Source organism: Sciurus carolinensis, chromosome 8, assembly GCF_902686445.1.
Source record: "Sciurus carolinensis chromosome 8, mSciCar1.2, whole genome shotgun sequence".
Lineage (NCBI taxonomy): Eukaryota > Metazoa > Chordata > Mammalia > Rodentia > Sciuridae > Sciurus > Sciurus carolinensis.
This window is the reverse complement of record NC_062220.1, coordinates 63,226,074-63,244,270: the sequence shown is the minus strand read 5'-3', so window position 1 is coordinate 63,244,270 and position 18,197 is coordinate 63,226,074. Positions and strand designations below refer to the sequence as shown.

At 31.5% G+C, this 18,197-nt stretch overlaps 1 protein-coding gene across 7 annotated transcripts in view; it reads left to right on the top strand.

Annotated features, from left to right (window-relative positions):
* Positions 1-18,197, top strand: part of Phtf2 (putative homeodomain transcription factor 2) — a 165,831-nt gene that overhangs the window by 135,294 nt on the left and 12,340 nt on the right. For 6 of the 7 annotated variants that reach the window (XM_047561744.1, XM_047561745.1, XM_047561741.1 and 3 more), the window contains 6 exons: positions 1,117-1,272; positions 5,991-6,209; positions 13,406-13,534; positions 15,086-15,358; positions 15,571-15,702; positions 17,698-17,784. In XM_047561744.1, the coding sequence (XP_047417700.1) occupies positions 1,117-1,272; positions 5,991-6,209; positions 13,406-13,534; positions 15,086-15,358; positions 15,571-15,702; positions 17,698-17,784 (996 nt within the window). Of the gene's footprint in view, positions 1-1,116; positions 1,279-5,990; positions 6,210-13,405; positions 13,535-15,085; positions 15,359-15,570; positions 15,703-17,697; positions 17,785-18,197 lie in introns of those variants that run through there. The other variant, XM_047561747.1, reaches the window with a different exon arrangement.

Genomic DNA, 18,197 nt, shown 5'->3' with positions numbered 1-18,197 from the left:
ATTAGCATTTTCTGGTGAAGTAGATAAAAAGATTCTCTAATTTTGGGTGAAATATGTGTTACTGTTTGTACATTTATTTTCCAGTATTAGTAGCTATGTAACAGCATGGGCCTATAATTTAATATAGTCACTTACTATGATTTTAGATATTTCTCAAGCATTTAGCTGTCTAATAATGTATGCTTCATATTACTGTCATCACTCAATCAATATATTTTCACTAACAGTTTTCAAACACATATTCATGTGTTTGTTACCTACTAACATTGAGAGGAGTATGAAGATATCAATAGAACTTATACCTCTGAAATCAGCCTTCCTTCCTTCTGTCCTTTTACCCTTCCATTCTTTCATCCTTCCTCCTTACTTTCTTTTGCTGAGTATTTAATCCAGGGTCTTGTGCCTTCTTGCAAGCACCTACCACTGAGCTACATCTCAGGTCTGGTTTTTCAATTTCAGAATTTCTAAAATCTGAATGTGTCTTAAAAATTGATGTATCCATAATGTCTATCTGATATGTATACCACCATTCACCTATTGCTGCAGTGTAAACCATCATTAAGTCAATAGCATATCTTAAAAGTGATGGCTTTTTTTGGTTTGAAAAAAATAGTATAAACTCTCAGGTCTCTCAATTTCTTCTATCCTGTTCTTCTGTCTTATTTTACTTTTCTTAATTTTGTAGACTATTTCAGATCATTTTGTGAACTAAAATTTTGTGGAACAATATTTGACAACGACTGTTGAATTACTTTTAAAAGTAAAATGTCCATTTTATTTTATTTTTCCCTGTGTGCTAGGGGTCAAAACCAGTCTTACACATGCTAAGGCAAGTGAACTACATTCCCAGTCCAAGTAAAGTATGAGTATAGTTACTGATTTAAGACACTTTTGCAAAAAATTAAAAAGAAAAAAGAAAAACAAAGAAGAAAATTTAAAAAAAACTTTTGCATTAAATAAGGTAGTACTATTCACTTTGACATAACCGAAGCTATTTTGAAGGTCTCTGTGTATGTGTGTATGTGTGTGTGTGTGTATATTTTGAAGTATTGCCATTTTAAGCTAAAAGGTTAGTCAAAAAATACTTATAATCATCTTTGTGTACTTCCAACTTAGGATGCCCAAAGGACAATAACAAATGTCTCTGATGAAGTGTCCAGTGAGGAAGGTCCTGAAACAGGATATTCATTACGCCGTCATGTGGACAGGACTTCTGAAAACATTCTTCGGAATAGAAAGTCACACCATTATAAGAAGCATTATCCTAATGAGGTATAAAATTTGGTCTTACCAAATTTATATGTTGCTAACTTACACCTTCTTTCTATAATTGATAATTATTGTTGAAATAAGTATTACCCATATTATCATTAATAAAATATTATTTTTATACAGTCGTGATATATAGTCAGTTTAGATTTATATATTACACACATTGATAAACAACCACACCTTTGTAATCATTTTGTCAGTATCTCTGAAGACTCATGTATTCAGGTTGTTATTTATTTTTAAAGAAGACCGTCCTATGGAGACAGTCTGTGAACTCCTATGTCAGTCTTTTCCACAATTTAAAAGGCTTTATATAGTCTCTATTATTGTAAAATTATTTTTCTGATCTCTTTCATGTTATTGCCACTAGTTTTTAACTGGTAGTTCCCCATACTGTAGCAGTTTTTTTCTTCTTTGATTCTATTTTTCCTTACTGATTTTTGTTTTTTCTCTAAAACCCTTTTCCAACTTTACCAAATCTCTTGAGCTTAAAAGTACATATATAGAAAAAGAATTTCATTCCATTTTATTTTAAGTTTCTGTTCTAAGGACAGAAAAGTTTGTTATCTTCCTTTAAAGCCAGTTAACTCCTTATGTTACTTTTTTGGTCAATATTATCTTCTACTCTTATTGAAGTATATTAGTATTTCTTTTTCTTGAGGATTTTGTTTTAAACATTAAAAAATCAATTATGCTGGACTGGAATATGAATACTTTCAAGGTGTTAAGATTAAAACAGTTACTTCTTTGCACAGTGCTCTGTGTTCATATCTTTGGTTAATCTTTCTGATGACTAGTTGTGTTTCTTCTGTGACTGCCATTAGACAGACAGTAATATAGACACACACATCATCTGATGAACTGTCTCCTTTTCCTAACCCAGTTAATCAGACTTGTAAAATTTAATCTTTCTTTACACATATCTTCTTTGGTGCTGGAAGGAAGCTGGAAAGTCTACTTGATCCCTTTCCTACAGAAGAAATTATTTGGGTTTGAAGTTAGTTTTTTCATCCCATGTTTTTTGTTATTCTTAGTTTGCAGCTGTATTTTGAACTATGAGGTTCTTGAAGAGCAGAACCTTATTCTGCAAAAATTTTTTTTTGAAGTTTGAAGTTTTTTTAAAAATCTGCAAGGATATACTGTCTCTTGACTCAGTTCTGGTATTCTACTAATTTCGATTTTTAAATAAGTTTCTTAAAACCTTTTAGATTTTAGTCTAAGTATTAAGTCTAGGTTAATAGGCATTGGTTGTTTTAAGTCTTTGAAATGTTATAAACGATGACATAAAAATAAAGTCTGGTCTTCAGATCGTTCCCTTTTAAAGTGAAGAATTTAGACTAGAAGATACTGGTTGTGTTCAGTTCTAAAAATCTTGGGTTCTTAAGTGAAACTAATTTTTTATCAAAAGAAAAAGAAAATCTCTTGAAAAAGTAAAGTATAGACAAAAGATTTGTAGTGTTGTTTTGCATTTTTATTCATAGTATAAATCTATCTGTTCAAATTATTGGTGATATTTTTCTTTAAGTCTGAGGTACAAAAATTCCTTTGGGCAAGCCCAAAACACTAACGTCTCTAGTACTAAGCTTGAGCCTATGGTTACTTTTCATTTTAAACACACACACACACACACACACACACACACACACACATTCACTCACCCAGAAAGACAAAAAAGTCAGGCCTCCCTGAAGAACTGATCAATTCTTTATTCCTGTATGTTGTAGGAAATATAAAAAATGAACTTGGAAACTCTTTGTATGATAGATAGAAAAGAAATTATCAAAACTTAATTAGGTTCTTTTCAGATGAACTTGGGAGCCAAAGATAGAACAATTGAATTCAGTTTCTCTTTATAAAGGTATTCCAATTAGTAAAGAATAAATTTGAAACACATCTGGGGAAGCTCTTGTACATGGATGGGACTCTTGGACTTTACTGTTAAGATTATGTGTCAGGAACCTAGCAGTGTGTTATAAGCTTCTCAAATGGTGATATTTATATAGATACAGTTTTAAGGACATCTTGTTTTTCAGGAAGAATCACTCAATCTTCTGGTAGGATGGGAGTAGTAGAAAATATACATGCTGCCATAGTGTTTGGCACCAAGAATGCTAGATCTGAGGTGGGGCTCTTGTGATTCTATGTGTAGACTTACTTTCACTTATTCCCGTTTTTGCTTTTCTATTTTATATCTGGTTGGCTTCTTCTAGTTTTCCTATTGGGAAGATGATGATGGAATTTCCTGGTTATCCGGAATGCAGGGAGTGTCCTGGGGAATGGACAGCTTCTTTTATGCATGTGTTCTTTTTGCTGCTTTACCCTGCTTTAACTCTACTAGTATTTTTTAAATTTTGCTCCCTATTATAGATTAGCTTTTCATCTAATGAGGTAGCATTTGATGGGAAGCATGATAAAGAAACCATGCGCTTGGAGTCAGATCATTTAAGTGGCTTTGGGAAAATATTTTAACTTCTATAAGTCTCAGTTTCTACATTCTTACAGTGGGGAAAGAGTGACCTCAACACATTGTTAGAGTTCAGTAAAATTATGCATAAATTGTCTGACACAAGGCATTTCTGTTATAAATGATTATTGCCTTCAAGTAAATAATCTGCCTCTTCTAAATTTGGTTATATGTTTAGTTTTAGCCATCTGACTGAAGATTTGAAATGAGAAGAACAAATCAGATTATATGTGGCTAACTTGAACTATTTTTTTCAATTCTAAAATGTCTTATTTTAGGCTTTATCATCAGTTTGTAGTGAAATTTAAGATGGCTTTTAATTACCTAAATACAGGAGGTAAAATTCTGTTTGAAATGTAAGCAATTATAGAAAATAATTCTTAGACTTTACATTTGTAAAATCACACACTTACTAGTTTTCAGCAAAATATCACTTACTAAAGAATTACAAACATGTCCTTATCCCTGAAATCAATCATTAAAACACCCAAAATTGACAGATTTAAAAAAATAAATTAAAAATCATCTTCTATTTAATTCTACCAATTTCTATATCTGATTAGTAAGTCTGTATCAGAAGTTAATGATAGATAATAAACTAGCTGTATTTAAAAATTTAAATTATCACTCACTGGAAACTCAGTACTTCCTGTGCCTTGCTATTCTGTTAATGAACTTCTTAGGTTTCAAGTATTTTAACTGACATTAGTGAGTCTGAAATATTTTTGTAGTGTTTTTTTGTAACACAAATCAGTTCAATTTTTGCTCTTCTATTTTTCTTATTTTTTTTTCTTTTTATTTTTTTAAAATTCATTTTCCTGGTTATCTCTTCATAAAACTTTTTCTTTTCCCCAAATAGCTCTCCTTCCATAGACATATAAACATCTGTCAATATATTAAATATAATAGATTCATGGTGTCCCATTCTAATCATTCAAAGTATTTTGTTACCTGTGGTGAGAATAGCCAAAGAAAAAAGTATTGGTTTATTCCCAGGGTGGAGTATTTGAGAGTTATGATCTATTGGAGAATATTAAATACATTTAATTAAGATGGTATTACAGCTTCTAGAAAGCAATGCAAAAGTCTTCTGTCAAATGAATATAAATATTACTCACTCTGTATTCTAGGTAGGCTGCTTTAAACTAACACCTGTTGAACTCCTGCTTTGTGCCAACTTTGATTTAAAGCTACAGTGCTCATTTAATTTTCAGCATATCTTTAAAGGAAGGCAGGGTTAATGACAAGTGTTGGGGACATAACCAGAGGCTAAAGTGGCAAAGAACTGCCTTGTTTAGAGAGTAGCTCAGTATCATTGGAGGATAAGGCTGTGGTCAGAAAGTAGCACTGAAGACAGTTAGAGAAGTCAAAGAGCTATACCTTAGGAAAGTTAATCTGAAAAGAAGGGTGCATGTGTGTCGGAGGTCTCAATTAGGAAGAGCTTGTAATAGTTAAGGTGTGAATGGTAGTCTGAACTCTAATGATAGCATGGGAAAGAGAAAGGCATAAATATAAAACATTTTAATAGTAGAATTGACAAATCTTAGTGGCAGAGGACAGCTAAAAACAAATCCAAAAATTTGAGCATAGTTATAAGGATGGCTATTACCATTCTTAACTAAACTTTTTAAGATTTAAATCAAATTATCATTGATCGTTATCTTGTATATTAAAAACTTGGATCAAATAAATTTATTAAAAATTACTTGTGTTTTTTAGTTTTTGAATTTTATACCATATATTATCTCAAGAACACAAATTGGCAGTTATCCTCTTGGTTTAGATTACCTGTCCATTTTAAACTTCTGTTTAAGAAACAAAAGTAGTACAAATGAAATCTACAGTTGCTAAAGAAGATCGAGTAAGCAAATAGCTCAGTTAAAAAAATTGAAGTATGTTAATATTCATTATACAGACTGTATAATCTTGGACTAGTCTCTGACTACCTGAATTTTGAACTTAATTTAAGACTTTTAAAAAAAAATTAAAAATAAAGTTTAAGAGGAATGGGCACAAATTTTGCATGTGAAGTAATACCTGAGCTGAAATATGAAATGAAATACATTTTAATGTGAGGACACTTTGTTACTCCTTAAAGATTAATATGTATTTTTAAGGTTTTTCTCTTGCTCACTGTCCTTTGACAGTGTGTTTGTTGTTTTAGAAAAAGTAACAATATATGGTTCTGACAGAATCCTTTGAGTTGGAAAGGGTACATAAATTGTATTAATGTCAAAGAATATCTTGATTTCAGGATGCCCCTAAATCGGGTACTAGTTGCAGCTCTCGCTGTTCAAGTTCCAGACAGGATTCTGAGAGCACAAGGCCAGAATCTGAGACAGAAGATGTATTATGGGAAGACTTGTTACATTGTGCAGAATGCCGTTCATCTTGTACCAGTGAGACAGATGTGGAAAATCCTCAAATTAATCCATGTGTGAAAAAAGAATATAGAGACGACCCTTTTCATCAGGTTAGTTTATAGTGTTGAATTATGTGGGGCTCTCAGTTGAGCTCCTTTGAATGCATGTACAGTTTTTACAGAGATAAAGAAAAAACTTACATTCAATTAAAATAATGTTCTTTTTCTTTTTGTGTGAGCTTTGGTCTGGCTTCATTAGTGTATAGAATCTCAGTAGTTATGGTTGGTTGTGTCTCTTACCTTGCACACATAAATATTCCTGAGAAGTTATTGGTAAATGGAGTTTTATAAGTCAAATTGTGTTTTAAATACATGAGACCTTTTCTCATTCAACACATTTCATGGTCACTTTCATGTATACTTAGGCCTGAACTCTACCTATAAGATTTTGATTCACAGATCTTCATTTCATGAATATGACATTTGTATTATCAAGCATCTGTAGTCTTGCTGCCCAGTAGAAATATAAGAATCACATGTATAATTTTAAAGTTTTCCATTAGTCTCATTAAAAACATTTAAAAAGGTGAAATTAATTCTAATGTTTTATTTATCTGGATATATTCAGAGTTTTATCCCTTTAACATATAATTAGTATGAAAAATAATGAAGATTTTACATTTTTTATACTAAATCTACAAAATACAAAGTGAACCCTTAAAGCACATTTCATTTTGGATTAGCCATATTTCAAGTGCTGAATAGTCATGTGAATAGGTACTCTATTGAACAGTGTATAGTTCTATAGGGTATCTTCATTTAAATGTTTCATCAGTGTCTTAAATTTAACCAAATTTCCCATGAAAATCTTTTTTTCTTTAATTGTGCTCAAAATCTTGAGTGTCATCTCTGTCCACTCACCAGTACAGACACGTGATGGTTATTAAAAATCTTCCATCTTTCTCACCTTCTTTCTCTTATCTTATTCATCAAATTCTGTCAACTAAACCAGTTTAGTTTAGAAAACTAGAGATAGAAGATAATCTTAATCTGATGAAAGTTAATTATTAAAGAACCTTCTGCTATCACAGGATACCACAGACTGTGTGACTTAAACAACATTTATTTCTCACAATTCTGGTAGCTGGAAGGCCAGATAAGGGTGCCAACATTGTCCAAGTCTGGGTAAAGTTCCTTTTCCTGGTTTATATAGATCATTGTGTGTTAAAAGGTATCTTCCCCTATTACAGTGAGCTAGCTCTGGTTTCTTTTTGCCTTTATAAGGGCATTAATCTCTCTCATAAAGGTTCTATCCATTTACCTAATTGTTTCCACCTCCAAATACCATTACTTTGTGGATGTTAGGCTTCACTGTATGAATTTGGACTGGATGGAGGTGGGTGGGCAGGCGAGGACACAAACATTCAGTTTATAGCCCTTCTTAAAATCTGTCATACTCGATGATAAAATTTTTATCATTTTTATTGAAGGCAGGTACCAGGCAGAGATGCCCATTGTGACTGCTTTTTCTGTCACAATTCAAACAGCTTGTTTCTTCATTTTTTCTGACTGACTGTTTTTGGTCAGACTTATATACTGATTTAAAGTCAAGAAGAGCAAAAACTGTTTTGAAGAACAACAGGAGACTTTTCCTGCTAGTTTTACTTTACATTTAAAACTTCAAGATAGTATGATGATATGGGTGGGGTGTGGTAGCCCACTCCTATAATCCGTGACTTGAAGAGGCTTAAGCAGGACGATCGAAAGTTCTATCCAACCTCAGCAATTTAGCTAAGCTCTCAGCAACCTAGCAAGACCCTGTCTCAAAATTAAAAAAAATTAAAATGACTGATGATGTAGCTTAGTGGTAAAGTGCTCTTGGGTACAATCTGTAGTACCGAGAAAAAAAAAAAAGTTTGATGTGGATGTATAAATAGACTAATGCAACAGAATAGAAAATCTAGAAATAGACACAAGCTTATATGAATCCCTAATATATGACATAAATGACATTACAACTCAGTGGGGAAAAGATGAACTATATGAAGGTAGGTCAGGTAATTATCCATACATAAAAATTTATTTAACATTGTCCCTGAATGTGAAGAAACAAAAATTTAGAACATTTGAAAAGAAAATGTAGGCTAAAAGTTTGTTGTCTCAGTTTAAAATATAATTTTAAAAATAAAATAAAAGTACATACAAAAAATGGGGAAATTGATAAATGTAATACTTAAAATTTAAAAATATAGGCTGTAAAGCATAAAGATTGTTAAACAAGTCACAGATTGGTAGAAGATATTTCTAACACAATAACTATTAAAGTGTTACTGCACAGAGCACATCAAGAACTCCTACAGAGAAGTAAGTAAAAGACAAATGAATCAATAGAAAAATGAACAGGCAGCTCACCTGGATGAGTAAGAAATGTAAGTAAAAATGGTTAGTTTTGCTAGTAGTCAGTCAAACGTAAATTACAATGAGATACCATTTCATATTGACTAGATTGTCAAAATTTGAGAGTCTGATAAATTTCAGTATTGGCAAGAATGTGAAGAAAGAACTCTTATTGAATGGTGATGTTAGTATAAATTTGTTCAATTGCTTTGAAAACAGTTTGTCATTATATAGTAAAATCAGAGGTCTGAATACTCTAGGATCCTTTCATCCACTTCATTGAAACTTTAGAAGATATTCACAGGGAGACAAAAATTCTTTGTGTATGATAGTAAAAACCTGAGTGTAACACAAGATCCAATCATAGAAAAATTAATAAATCACAGCATATAATAAAATTATACTTAGCTATATATATATATCAACACAAATAAGTTCTGTGAATATAATTTTTCAACTATAAATTCAATTTTTTGCATGAAAAGAATCAATTTGCAGTATATAGAGTGTACTATTTACATAAAGTTTTAAAACATGCACAATTTTATTATATATCATAGATGAATAAAAAAGCATATGCAATAGGAATATAAAAACATGAAAGGAAATAATAAAAACCAAATTATGGTTAATGGATCTAGGGAATAAAGGAAGAGAATCTAGCAGAGAGGGATACAAAATAGTTTTCAGTTTTACCTGTAATATTTTATTTGTTGAAATATCTGGAGCAGATGGAGGTTAGGAAAGGTAAAATATGATAAAACTAACTTCTTCATCTAATTGAAACATTTCAGTTAACAAATACTGGTTTTGGCTTTGGATGTAGGAAAAGTGATAGGGAAAGAAAGCTTCACTGCAGGAAGTTGAAAAGTGTGAATAAATAGGTTTTATGAAATGTGGCCATGAAAGTTTGGAGAAAATGAGGCAGTGTTAGATGGATGAGTGTTTTGGTCTTTATCACCTAAGATGCAAGATATTGAGCATAATTATGTACATATAAGAAGACCACTAGGGAAGAATTGAAAGAGGTACAGAAGAAAAACTTGATTGGTGGAATGAGGGTTTCTTAGGATTCTTGAGGAGAGTCAGAAAGCTTAGTGTTTGACAGAGAGGAATACAGCTTCTTCTGGGATAAGAGATAGTACATGAGGCAGGCAAGAGCATGAGAGAGTTATTGTCTGACGATATCTGTTTTGTTAGGTACAAAAGACCAAGGGGCCTATGACAAGACGGCAAATGACATAAGGATCTATGACTTGAAGTTATTTGTGGGGAGTGGAGATACAAGAATGAGAATATGTATATGTATGTATTCAAGGCAATGAACACATTAAAAGAATCACACAGCCATATTTTTGAGGGTCTAGCTGGAATCTGAAACCATGAATTTGCAGTTGCCCATTCAACACAGTTATATAATATTCTCTAGGATATCCTAAAAATCATAATAACAACAAACATTTAATAAGCATTTACTATATGCCAGACCTTTGCAAAGTAATCTAGATGCATTATTTCATGTAGTTCTCACAGTCTGTGGCAGTGTAGTTTATTTTTCATCTTATAAATGAGAAAATTAAGGCCCTAAGTTGTAAGCTGTGCCTAAAGTAAAACAGATTAGGTGCTCAATAAATAATTACTATTCAAAAGAGAGGAGAGGTGAAGATTAAAATGATAGGTCTGGTGGGAGTCTGGATAAGTCAGATTGAGAAGCAAATGAAACCAGGAAGGAACTTACAAGTCCAAAGGCAAGTGTGTTCAAGGAAACAAATGTTTTAGAATTGAAGGTTTGAGAGACCTGGAAGGATAGGAGGTTGTGGTCAATGACTCATTTCAGAAGTACAGCAATTCTGTGTGGTGCCTGGCCATAGGGAATACCTGAAGGGTCTCTGGATTTGAATAAAATGTGAAAATAATAACAATTCATGAAAATATTGGGTCTTGGATGAGTCCTCTGAATACTCACCTAAATCTCTGAGATTAATAACTGGAATTAAGATGGAGGGAGTTGTTTTCCCAGAGATACCATAGGAGAAATTGAAGTGGGTATCGTGTGTATTTTGCCTTATTGTATCACACATTACTTGGTATGTGGTTTGTGTTTAGTAAATACTAGATGACTGAATACATGAAAAAATTAACTTTTCTTTCAAAGCATGCCAATTAGGCTTTCCTTAAATGGTTAAAAAAGTGTTTCCTGATGGTTATTCAGAATAAATGGCCCACACTATTCTTCTTTTTTGTAAAATTGAAAAATTTTAATATTCCATTCTGCCACATTGTGGTATCCTAGGCATATTATTGGTTTTGCTTTTGGATTAAAGACTCAATTTTTACACACACATCTGTTCTTAGTGCCCCCCTGCCCCTGATAGCATCATGTTTTCAGTTTTACTAGTAATCAGGTAATAGAAATTAGTTCTTTTTAATGAAAAGTTAGCAGATATTTTTTCTTGTTTGATCAAGGTCTGTGTTAAGTTTGCAGGACTCTTTTCTGCCCACCATAAAGAAGTAAAATCCCTCCTTATGAAAAAATATGTTCTATTCAGAATAGTCCCAAATGTATAGTTTTGTTTTATTGTTTATTTTCTTTGTAAATAGTAACAAGATATTCCATAGGAGGTTTTTCTTCTCTAGTCATTACTGGTACATAATAAAACATAAAGCCATGATCAAGTGACTTTTTAGTAGGTGAAGCTACATTTTAATGGCTATACTCCCCCAGTTGTAAACACCAGTGAAGCAGTTGTCAGGGTGAATTTATTTGAAATAAAACATGCCATCTTTTAAGGGTTAAGGTTTTCAGGCAGTTTTGAATGAATAAGAAGTAAAACAGTTTAGATTTTGCTTGAAGATGAAGAACAATCACTGAAATGAGCTCCAAATTTGAGTTTGAAAACTTAAGAAGACCCTATGTGACAAAATCGTAAAATGAAATTATTTGTTTCCCCAGAGCCTTTTAAAAAGGGGGCTGTTTCATCTCTTCTCCATTCCATGTTTCAATAAGACTGTTTTTCAGTATATATTTCATAGAGAGAGGGGAAAGGGAGGGAGGGAAAGGAGAATTCTTTTAATGAACTTTTAAAATTCTAATTGCTGTTTCTTTACATTTTGATTTTTTAGACTAAGAAAATGACAGAAAAGACTGATTAGAGTAACTGGTGAGGTAATTGGGTACAAAATAAGTACTTTTGGAAGGACAGTAAAGAACTTCTTGATATCCTATTTCTCTCTCCAGATTGATCAATCTTATTGATATACCTTTCTTTAAGGTAATCGGGAAGACCTTTAACTCCTGTTAGACTGAGTTAAAAAAGAAATCTGTAATACTATGGTTAGAATCTGTTGCCTTCCAGGCTTAACTCTCTTTCCATTCAGTTTCTTGTTTCTAGTTTTTTGTTTCCATTATGTTTCCTGTTATTCAGTTTTCAGAGAAAGTTGATAACATATTTTGGTGCAAATTATTTCTATCCCAAATTAGAATATTTTGGGAATATATTATGAAGCATCATTTGACGGAATTAAGTTGGTAGTTAATGACTAGTACCTCCCAGCTCTTAAAGTTCTCAATAGTGAAATAGATAGCATAAAAGTGAATGTATATTACAATCTTATTTTTGGAGGAGATAGAATTTTCCTACCTCTGTTTTCTTACATATTATTAAATTACTGATTGTCAACTTCAATTGAAATGAATCAGTGCAATTTTACTCCCACTAGAGGACTATATTTCTTAAATTTACAGAAACATTTCTGTATCATATTTTAATTATATTTTGCCCTCTAAAGAATAATATAACTAGAATAGTCTTCTGTTCATTATTAGAAGTTATTTTAATGAGATACATTATAAAATTTATTAGAATGTCAGAGATCTGAGGTTTGCTATGAATGGCAAACCTACTCTTTCTATAAAATGTGGGAAGTGTATCAATCTGTAAAAAAAAAAATTACAAGTCACAAATACTGTGATATATACAAATAAATGCATCCTATTTGGGGTCTAACATCTTTTATTGTTACTTTTCTTCTCAAGATCTAATTATGTTGAGATTAGTGTTTCATTAATTATATTTCTGCCTTTAATCCAGCTCTTCTATTTTGAAGTTTTATTCTTTTAATTATAAATCTAAAACAACCTTAAGCATCTGTTTCTTCATAGTAAAGTTTTCAATTTTCTTTTTTTTTTATTATTCTTTGAAACATTAAGAGGTACTTTATCCTACTTCAGATAATACTTCTAGTTCTCTGTGCTTCAGCTTACAATGTTTTCTCTAACCTGGACCAAAACAAAACAAAACAAAACAAAAAACAAAACCCTAAGTTGATCCTTTGGAGAAATTCTAGATTAAAATATCAGAAAAGTTACTAAATCAGATATTAAAGGTAAGTACAAGGAAGAATCTCTTTCAGGATGAGATTGTATTACTGTTTAGTATTCAGAGGTTCAAATCTCAACTGTCATATTCTTTTGTCTTCACTGTAAATTAGATACTGATCATTATGGGCAATTTGACATCCATTTGTCTTTTAATATTAATATACTAGAAGCTATATAGACTGATTGGCAAGTACTTTTACTGACACCTTTTAATGTATTTTTGAATCAAAATTTGCCTAATACAGTTATTGAAAAGTTCTACATCTTTATAACCACATAATTTCTTATGCCATTTGTTCAGTATATAAAATAAATTTTAAGTTAGAATTTATTGTAGCTAAAATGGTGTGTGTAGTTAGAGCAAATACACATATATATGTTCCATTTATAAAATGATAAATGTATTTGTCAATTTTTATTTTGAACATAGTTAAAATTGTGTATATAGCTGTATATAACTTTATATGCATACTTTTAATTTATGAAGTGTGATATATAGATCCACCAATTTCTGTTTTATTTTTTGTAGAGTCATTTGCCCTGGCTTCATAGCTCCCACCCAGGATTAGAAAAAATAAGTGCTATAGTATGGGAAGGCAATGACTGTAAGAAAGCAGACATGTCTGTACTTGAAATCAGTGGAATGATAATGAACAGAGTGAGTTTTAAATTTTTATTCTTTTCATTCAAGGGTAAGATTAGTGACTGTCAATATATAAAATAATTAACTGGAATATTACATTAATAACCTGCTCGCCACCTGTCTTCACCCTAAAAAATAGTTAAATTTGTGTGTTTTTGGCTCCATCTGTGATTTCAACAATGATTTGGTATAAAATCATTCTACTCTTTTAGGGTTTTCATTTCTCTTGACCAAGAATAGATAATACAATGTAAAATTTTCCTGTTTTATGTTATTGTCTCTTTTGCTTTCAGTGGATAAAATTTTTGTTTTGTCCTTCCTGGTTCTTGTATGTAGTAGAACCTAAAATTTAAAAACTTGAAAATTTATATTTGTTCTTGTTTGCATTCTTAAATATATAGAGGTAATGCAGACATTGGTCAAAATATTGAGAAGTTTGAAGAAGTAGTACAAATACTACACATTGTTAATTTTAGTTTCTTTTAAATTATTTGCTTTATAAGATAATTATTTTTAAATTTTTCCTGATTTCTCTGGACAAGTAGGTATAATTTAACTTGCAGTTTTGAATTTTTTTGGTACATTTTAATGCTCGAAGTCTTTATTTTTTGCAGAACAAGAATTAAAATAACCAGGGCTGGGGTTTGTGGCTCAGTGGTAGAGCACTTGCCTAGCATGTGTGAGGAACTGGGTTCGATCCTCAGCACCACATAAAAATAAATAAAATAAAGGGATTGTGTCCATCTACAGCTAAAAAAAACTAAAATTTTTTTTAAAAATTAAAATAACTGGTTCTAGAAATTAATATGCTCCCTATTTCATATCGAATGTGAACAATTGAAACCAATCAGCTAGGGAGGTTCTAGAGACCTGCTGCTAGTGCTTCTGTAGCCTAACTATATGTGAACTGGTGCATAACTTAAAATAATCTCATTACCTAAAGTATATGAGAAAAGTTAGCAACGTGGTATTTAAGATCCTTGCAGTTCTACCAGCCTAGCATATTGGAAACTCATATATTTTCCCATTATTTAATTTTTCTCTTTTTAAATAATCTTACATTTTCTTCCCCTCTCTATTTAATTCTTCCTGTCACACTCGTTTTTTCTAAACTGGTTTTAAGGAAATATATATTTGTATATTGAACTCTAATGAAAAACAGGGTAGAAATTTATCAGATAGGTATAGTTTTAGGGTTTTTTCTTAAAGAACCTAATTTAAGTGTGTATGAGATCTCATTTTCTAATTTTGCAATATTAGAATATTTCTAGCTTTTAAAATAATGAGATGTGTAGGATTTTAACCATCTAGCATATGAGATAGTTGATCTTTTTGCATCTACTTAAAGAATTATAGATCTGATCATTTTAAAAACTGAAGAAATAAATGACTTATATGGTTAGTAAGCTCTCAAGTTTCATTTTCGTGTATTAAAACTAAAAATTTAACAAAATGATTCTCTGTTTTATATATAAAGGCTCAATAAGAGTTCATTTTACTTTAGGCAAAATTTATTTATATATGTATGTTTTTTCTTTTTTCCTCTCTCCCCCTGGCTCTCCCAAGGTGAACAGCCATATACCAGGAATAGGATACCAGATTTTTGGAAATGTAATCTCTCTAATCCTGGGTTTAACCCCATTTGTTTTCCGACTCTCTCAAGCTACAGACTTGGAACAACTCACAGCACATTCTGCTTCAGAACTTTATGTGATTGCATTTGGTTCTAATGAAGATGTCATGGTTCTTTCTATGGTTATAATAAGTTTTGTGGTTCGTGTGTCTCTTGTATGGATTTTCTTTTTCTTGCTCTGTGTAGCAGAAAGAACTTATAAACAGGTGGGTATAAAATAGACTTCTGAGTAGATAATATAATATCCTTTTCATAATTTCCAGTATTCCTGAAGTATTTCAGTACTTCACTAAGTCATTTTGACCTATTTTTGTTCTACTTTTATAGAACTTAAGCAAAAAATCATAATAATCAATATTTTGATTTTCTGTGATAACCTACTTGAAAATTAATCCTCATCTTAATTATTTTTTCTTAGCGACTGCTTTTTGCAAAACTCTTTGGACATTTAACATCTGCAAGGAGGGCACGAAAATCTGAGGTTCCTCATTTCCGGCTGAAGAAAGTACAGAATATAAAAATGTGGTTATCTCTCCGTTCCTATCTTAAGGTAGAAATAAATAATAGTGATAAAATTACTCTTAACATTCTGACTTCCTCTAATAATTCAAATTTCTTTGTCAGTATGTATGTGTCTAAAGATGTATACCAATTTCTCATTCAAGTGCCGAATTAAAGATTTTGTTTCCACCTAGAATGATAATCACAACCAGCAGAGGGAGCTCACTGCTTAAAAAAGAATCTTGAAAAAAATCTGTAACCATTGAGTCTCCTTACTGATGTGACCTATTACTATTTTAAAATATTAACTTGTAATTCTAAGTCATTCTTTTCATCCTGTTGACTTCTTTAATCTTCTAAGTAATTTTCCTGTTTATGGAATTAAAATATGAAAATTCTAGGGGGAAAAGAACACATCTGAATTAGTTTTAGAAACAATTTTCCCTGCGCCTGGGGATCTTTTTGGTTGTTGTATTAAATAGCAATGGATCTTATTATATATGGAGTAATCATGCAAGTTCAAGGATGTTTATTCAAAACACTGTTATTAAAATTGACCCAAAGATGAGTAAACTGACATACCTAGATCTTTAGTGCTTTTTATGTTGAAGTATCAATGAAAGAAGTTAAAAAAAAAGAAGAAAATGTTTGCACTACTTGCTCTTATATTTTAAAGAATTCATTGTTCTATTTAGTCTGTTAGTCTTCATTGGTAAATGCTAAAAATTGGAATAGACTTTTTTCCTCACTGTGAGGGATCTATGGAGAGGATAGATATGATCTCTGTTGCTTAACTTAGAAAGAATTTTTTCAAAATTTCCCATCATTAGCACCCCTAAGTAGGTATTGCATTGTTTTCAGTACTTGAATGATTTTGTGCAGTAACATTTATTTAAATGTTAATCATGTGCTCTTCACTATCGATTAAATCAAAGTCCTTACCCTTAGGAGTTTACATTTCTGTAAGGAAAATATGTAAGCCCAGACTTAGAAATTATCCTTGATACTAGCTTTCCTCTCTTGATATCCAGTATCAAAGTTATTGCTGATTCCTATCCTTTTTGCTTCCAGCATATATCTTAAATATATTTTTTCTCTTTGTTTCTATTGCTACCACCCTAATTGAAATCATCATTCATCTTTTGCTACTGCATTTTTCTCTTAGCTGCCCTCCAAGGCTTCATATTTCCTCTCTCCAGTGCTTTCTTCAGCCTTCCATAAGCAATCTTTTCATATTATCATAGAATTCTTAAAACTTTTTGGAAGCTCTCCATTGATTTTAGGATAAAAAACAAAATCTTAATATGGTTTAGAGTGCTATTCATGACACAGGCCCTAGTTTGTCACCTTTTTTGTCTCACTTTGAAACAACTTCTCTCTCTAACCTAAACTGCTTCAGTTCTTTAAATACACTATGAATATTCCTCCTTTATGCACTTTCACATGCTCTTCTTTCTTGCCTAGAGCTCTACCATCCTGCCCCAGCACTTTAGTTTGGCATAAATATCAGTTCCTCAGAGAGATCATCCCAGGCCCACACTCATAGCCCCTAAATCTAAATTATCTCCCTGAGAGTTATCTCAAAGCAACCAATCTTTTCTTTTCCTTCATAGCACTTTATCACAGCTTACTTATACATTTGTAACTACAAGTTTGTTATCACACTTCCCTACTAGTTCCTGTGAAAGTAGAGACCATGCCTGTTTTGTTCTTGGCTTTATTTCTGGTGCCCATTACAGTGCCTCATTTTGAATGGATGCTCAAGAAACAATTGTTGAATAAATGATGGTAGTGTTTGACAAAAATATTTGAAAGGTAAGCTAACAATTCTGTGCTATATGAGCATTATTTTTAGTATATTGCAAATTGGCAGGAAATAATAACACTTTGTAATTAAAATTCATCTGACTAGTTAGGTATGTTTTTAGCATTATAAACTATGACCAACCTGCAGTAATAGATCAAGACATTTATTGAAAGAATGGAAATATACTGCTAATTAGTAAATATATTTAAAAGTGTTTTCCTTTTTTATCCCCCCTAGCGTCGAGGTCCTCAGAGATCAGTTGATGTAATAGTTTCATCTGCTTTCTTATTGACTATCTCAGTTGTGTTTATCTGTTGCGCTCAGGTGAGTTAACTTGTTCTAGGTGGAGATTAAACCATCAGATACTAAATATTATTTCAGAATAATAATATTTCTTTCTAATAATAAATAAAGTAATAATATGAATAAGCCTAGACAGGTAAGTTTTGAAATTGACTTTTGGCAATTTATTTCAGTAGAATGAGTAAATGTATTTTATATATCTCTGTATTTTGAACAGAAGGCAGATAAACACACACACACATACACACACACACACACACACAAACACATGGTTTTTATATTTGAGCTTTTTTATTTAAAAAATATTTTTAAGGACACAATACCTTTATTTTATTTATTTTTATGTGGTGCTAAGGATTGAACCCACTGCCTCACAAATGCTAGGCAGGCACTCTACCACTGAGCTACAACCCCAGCCCTATATTTGAGTTTTT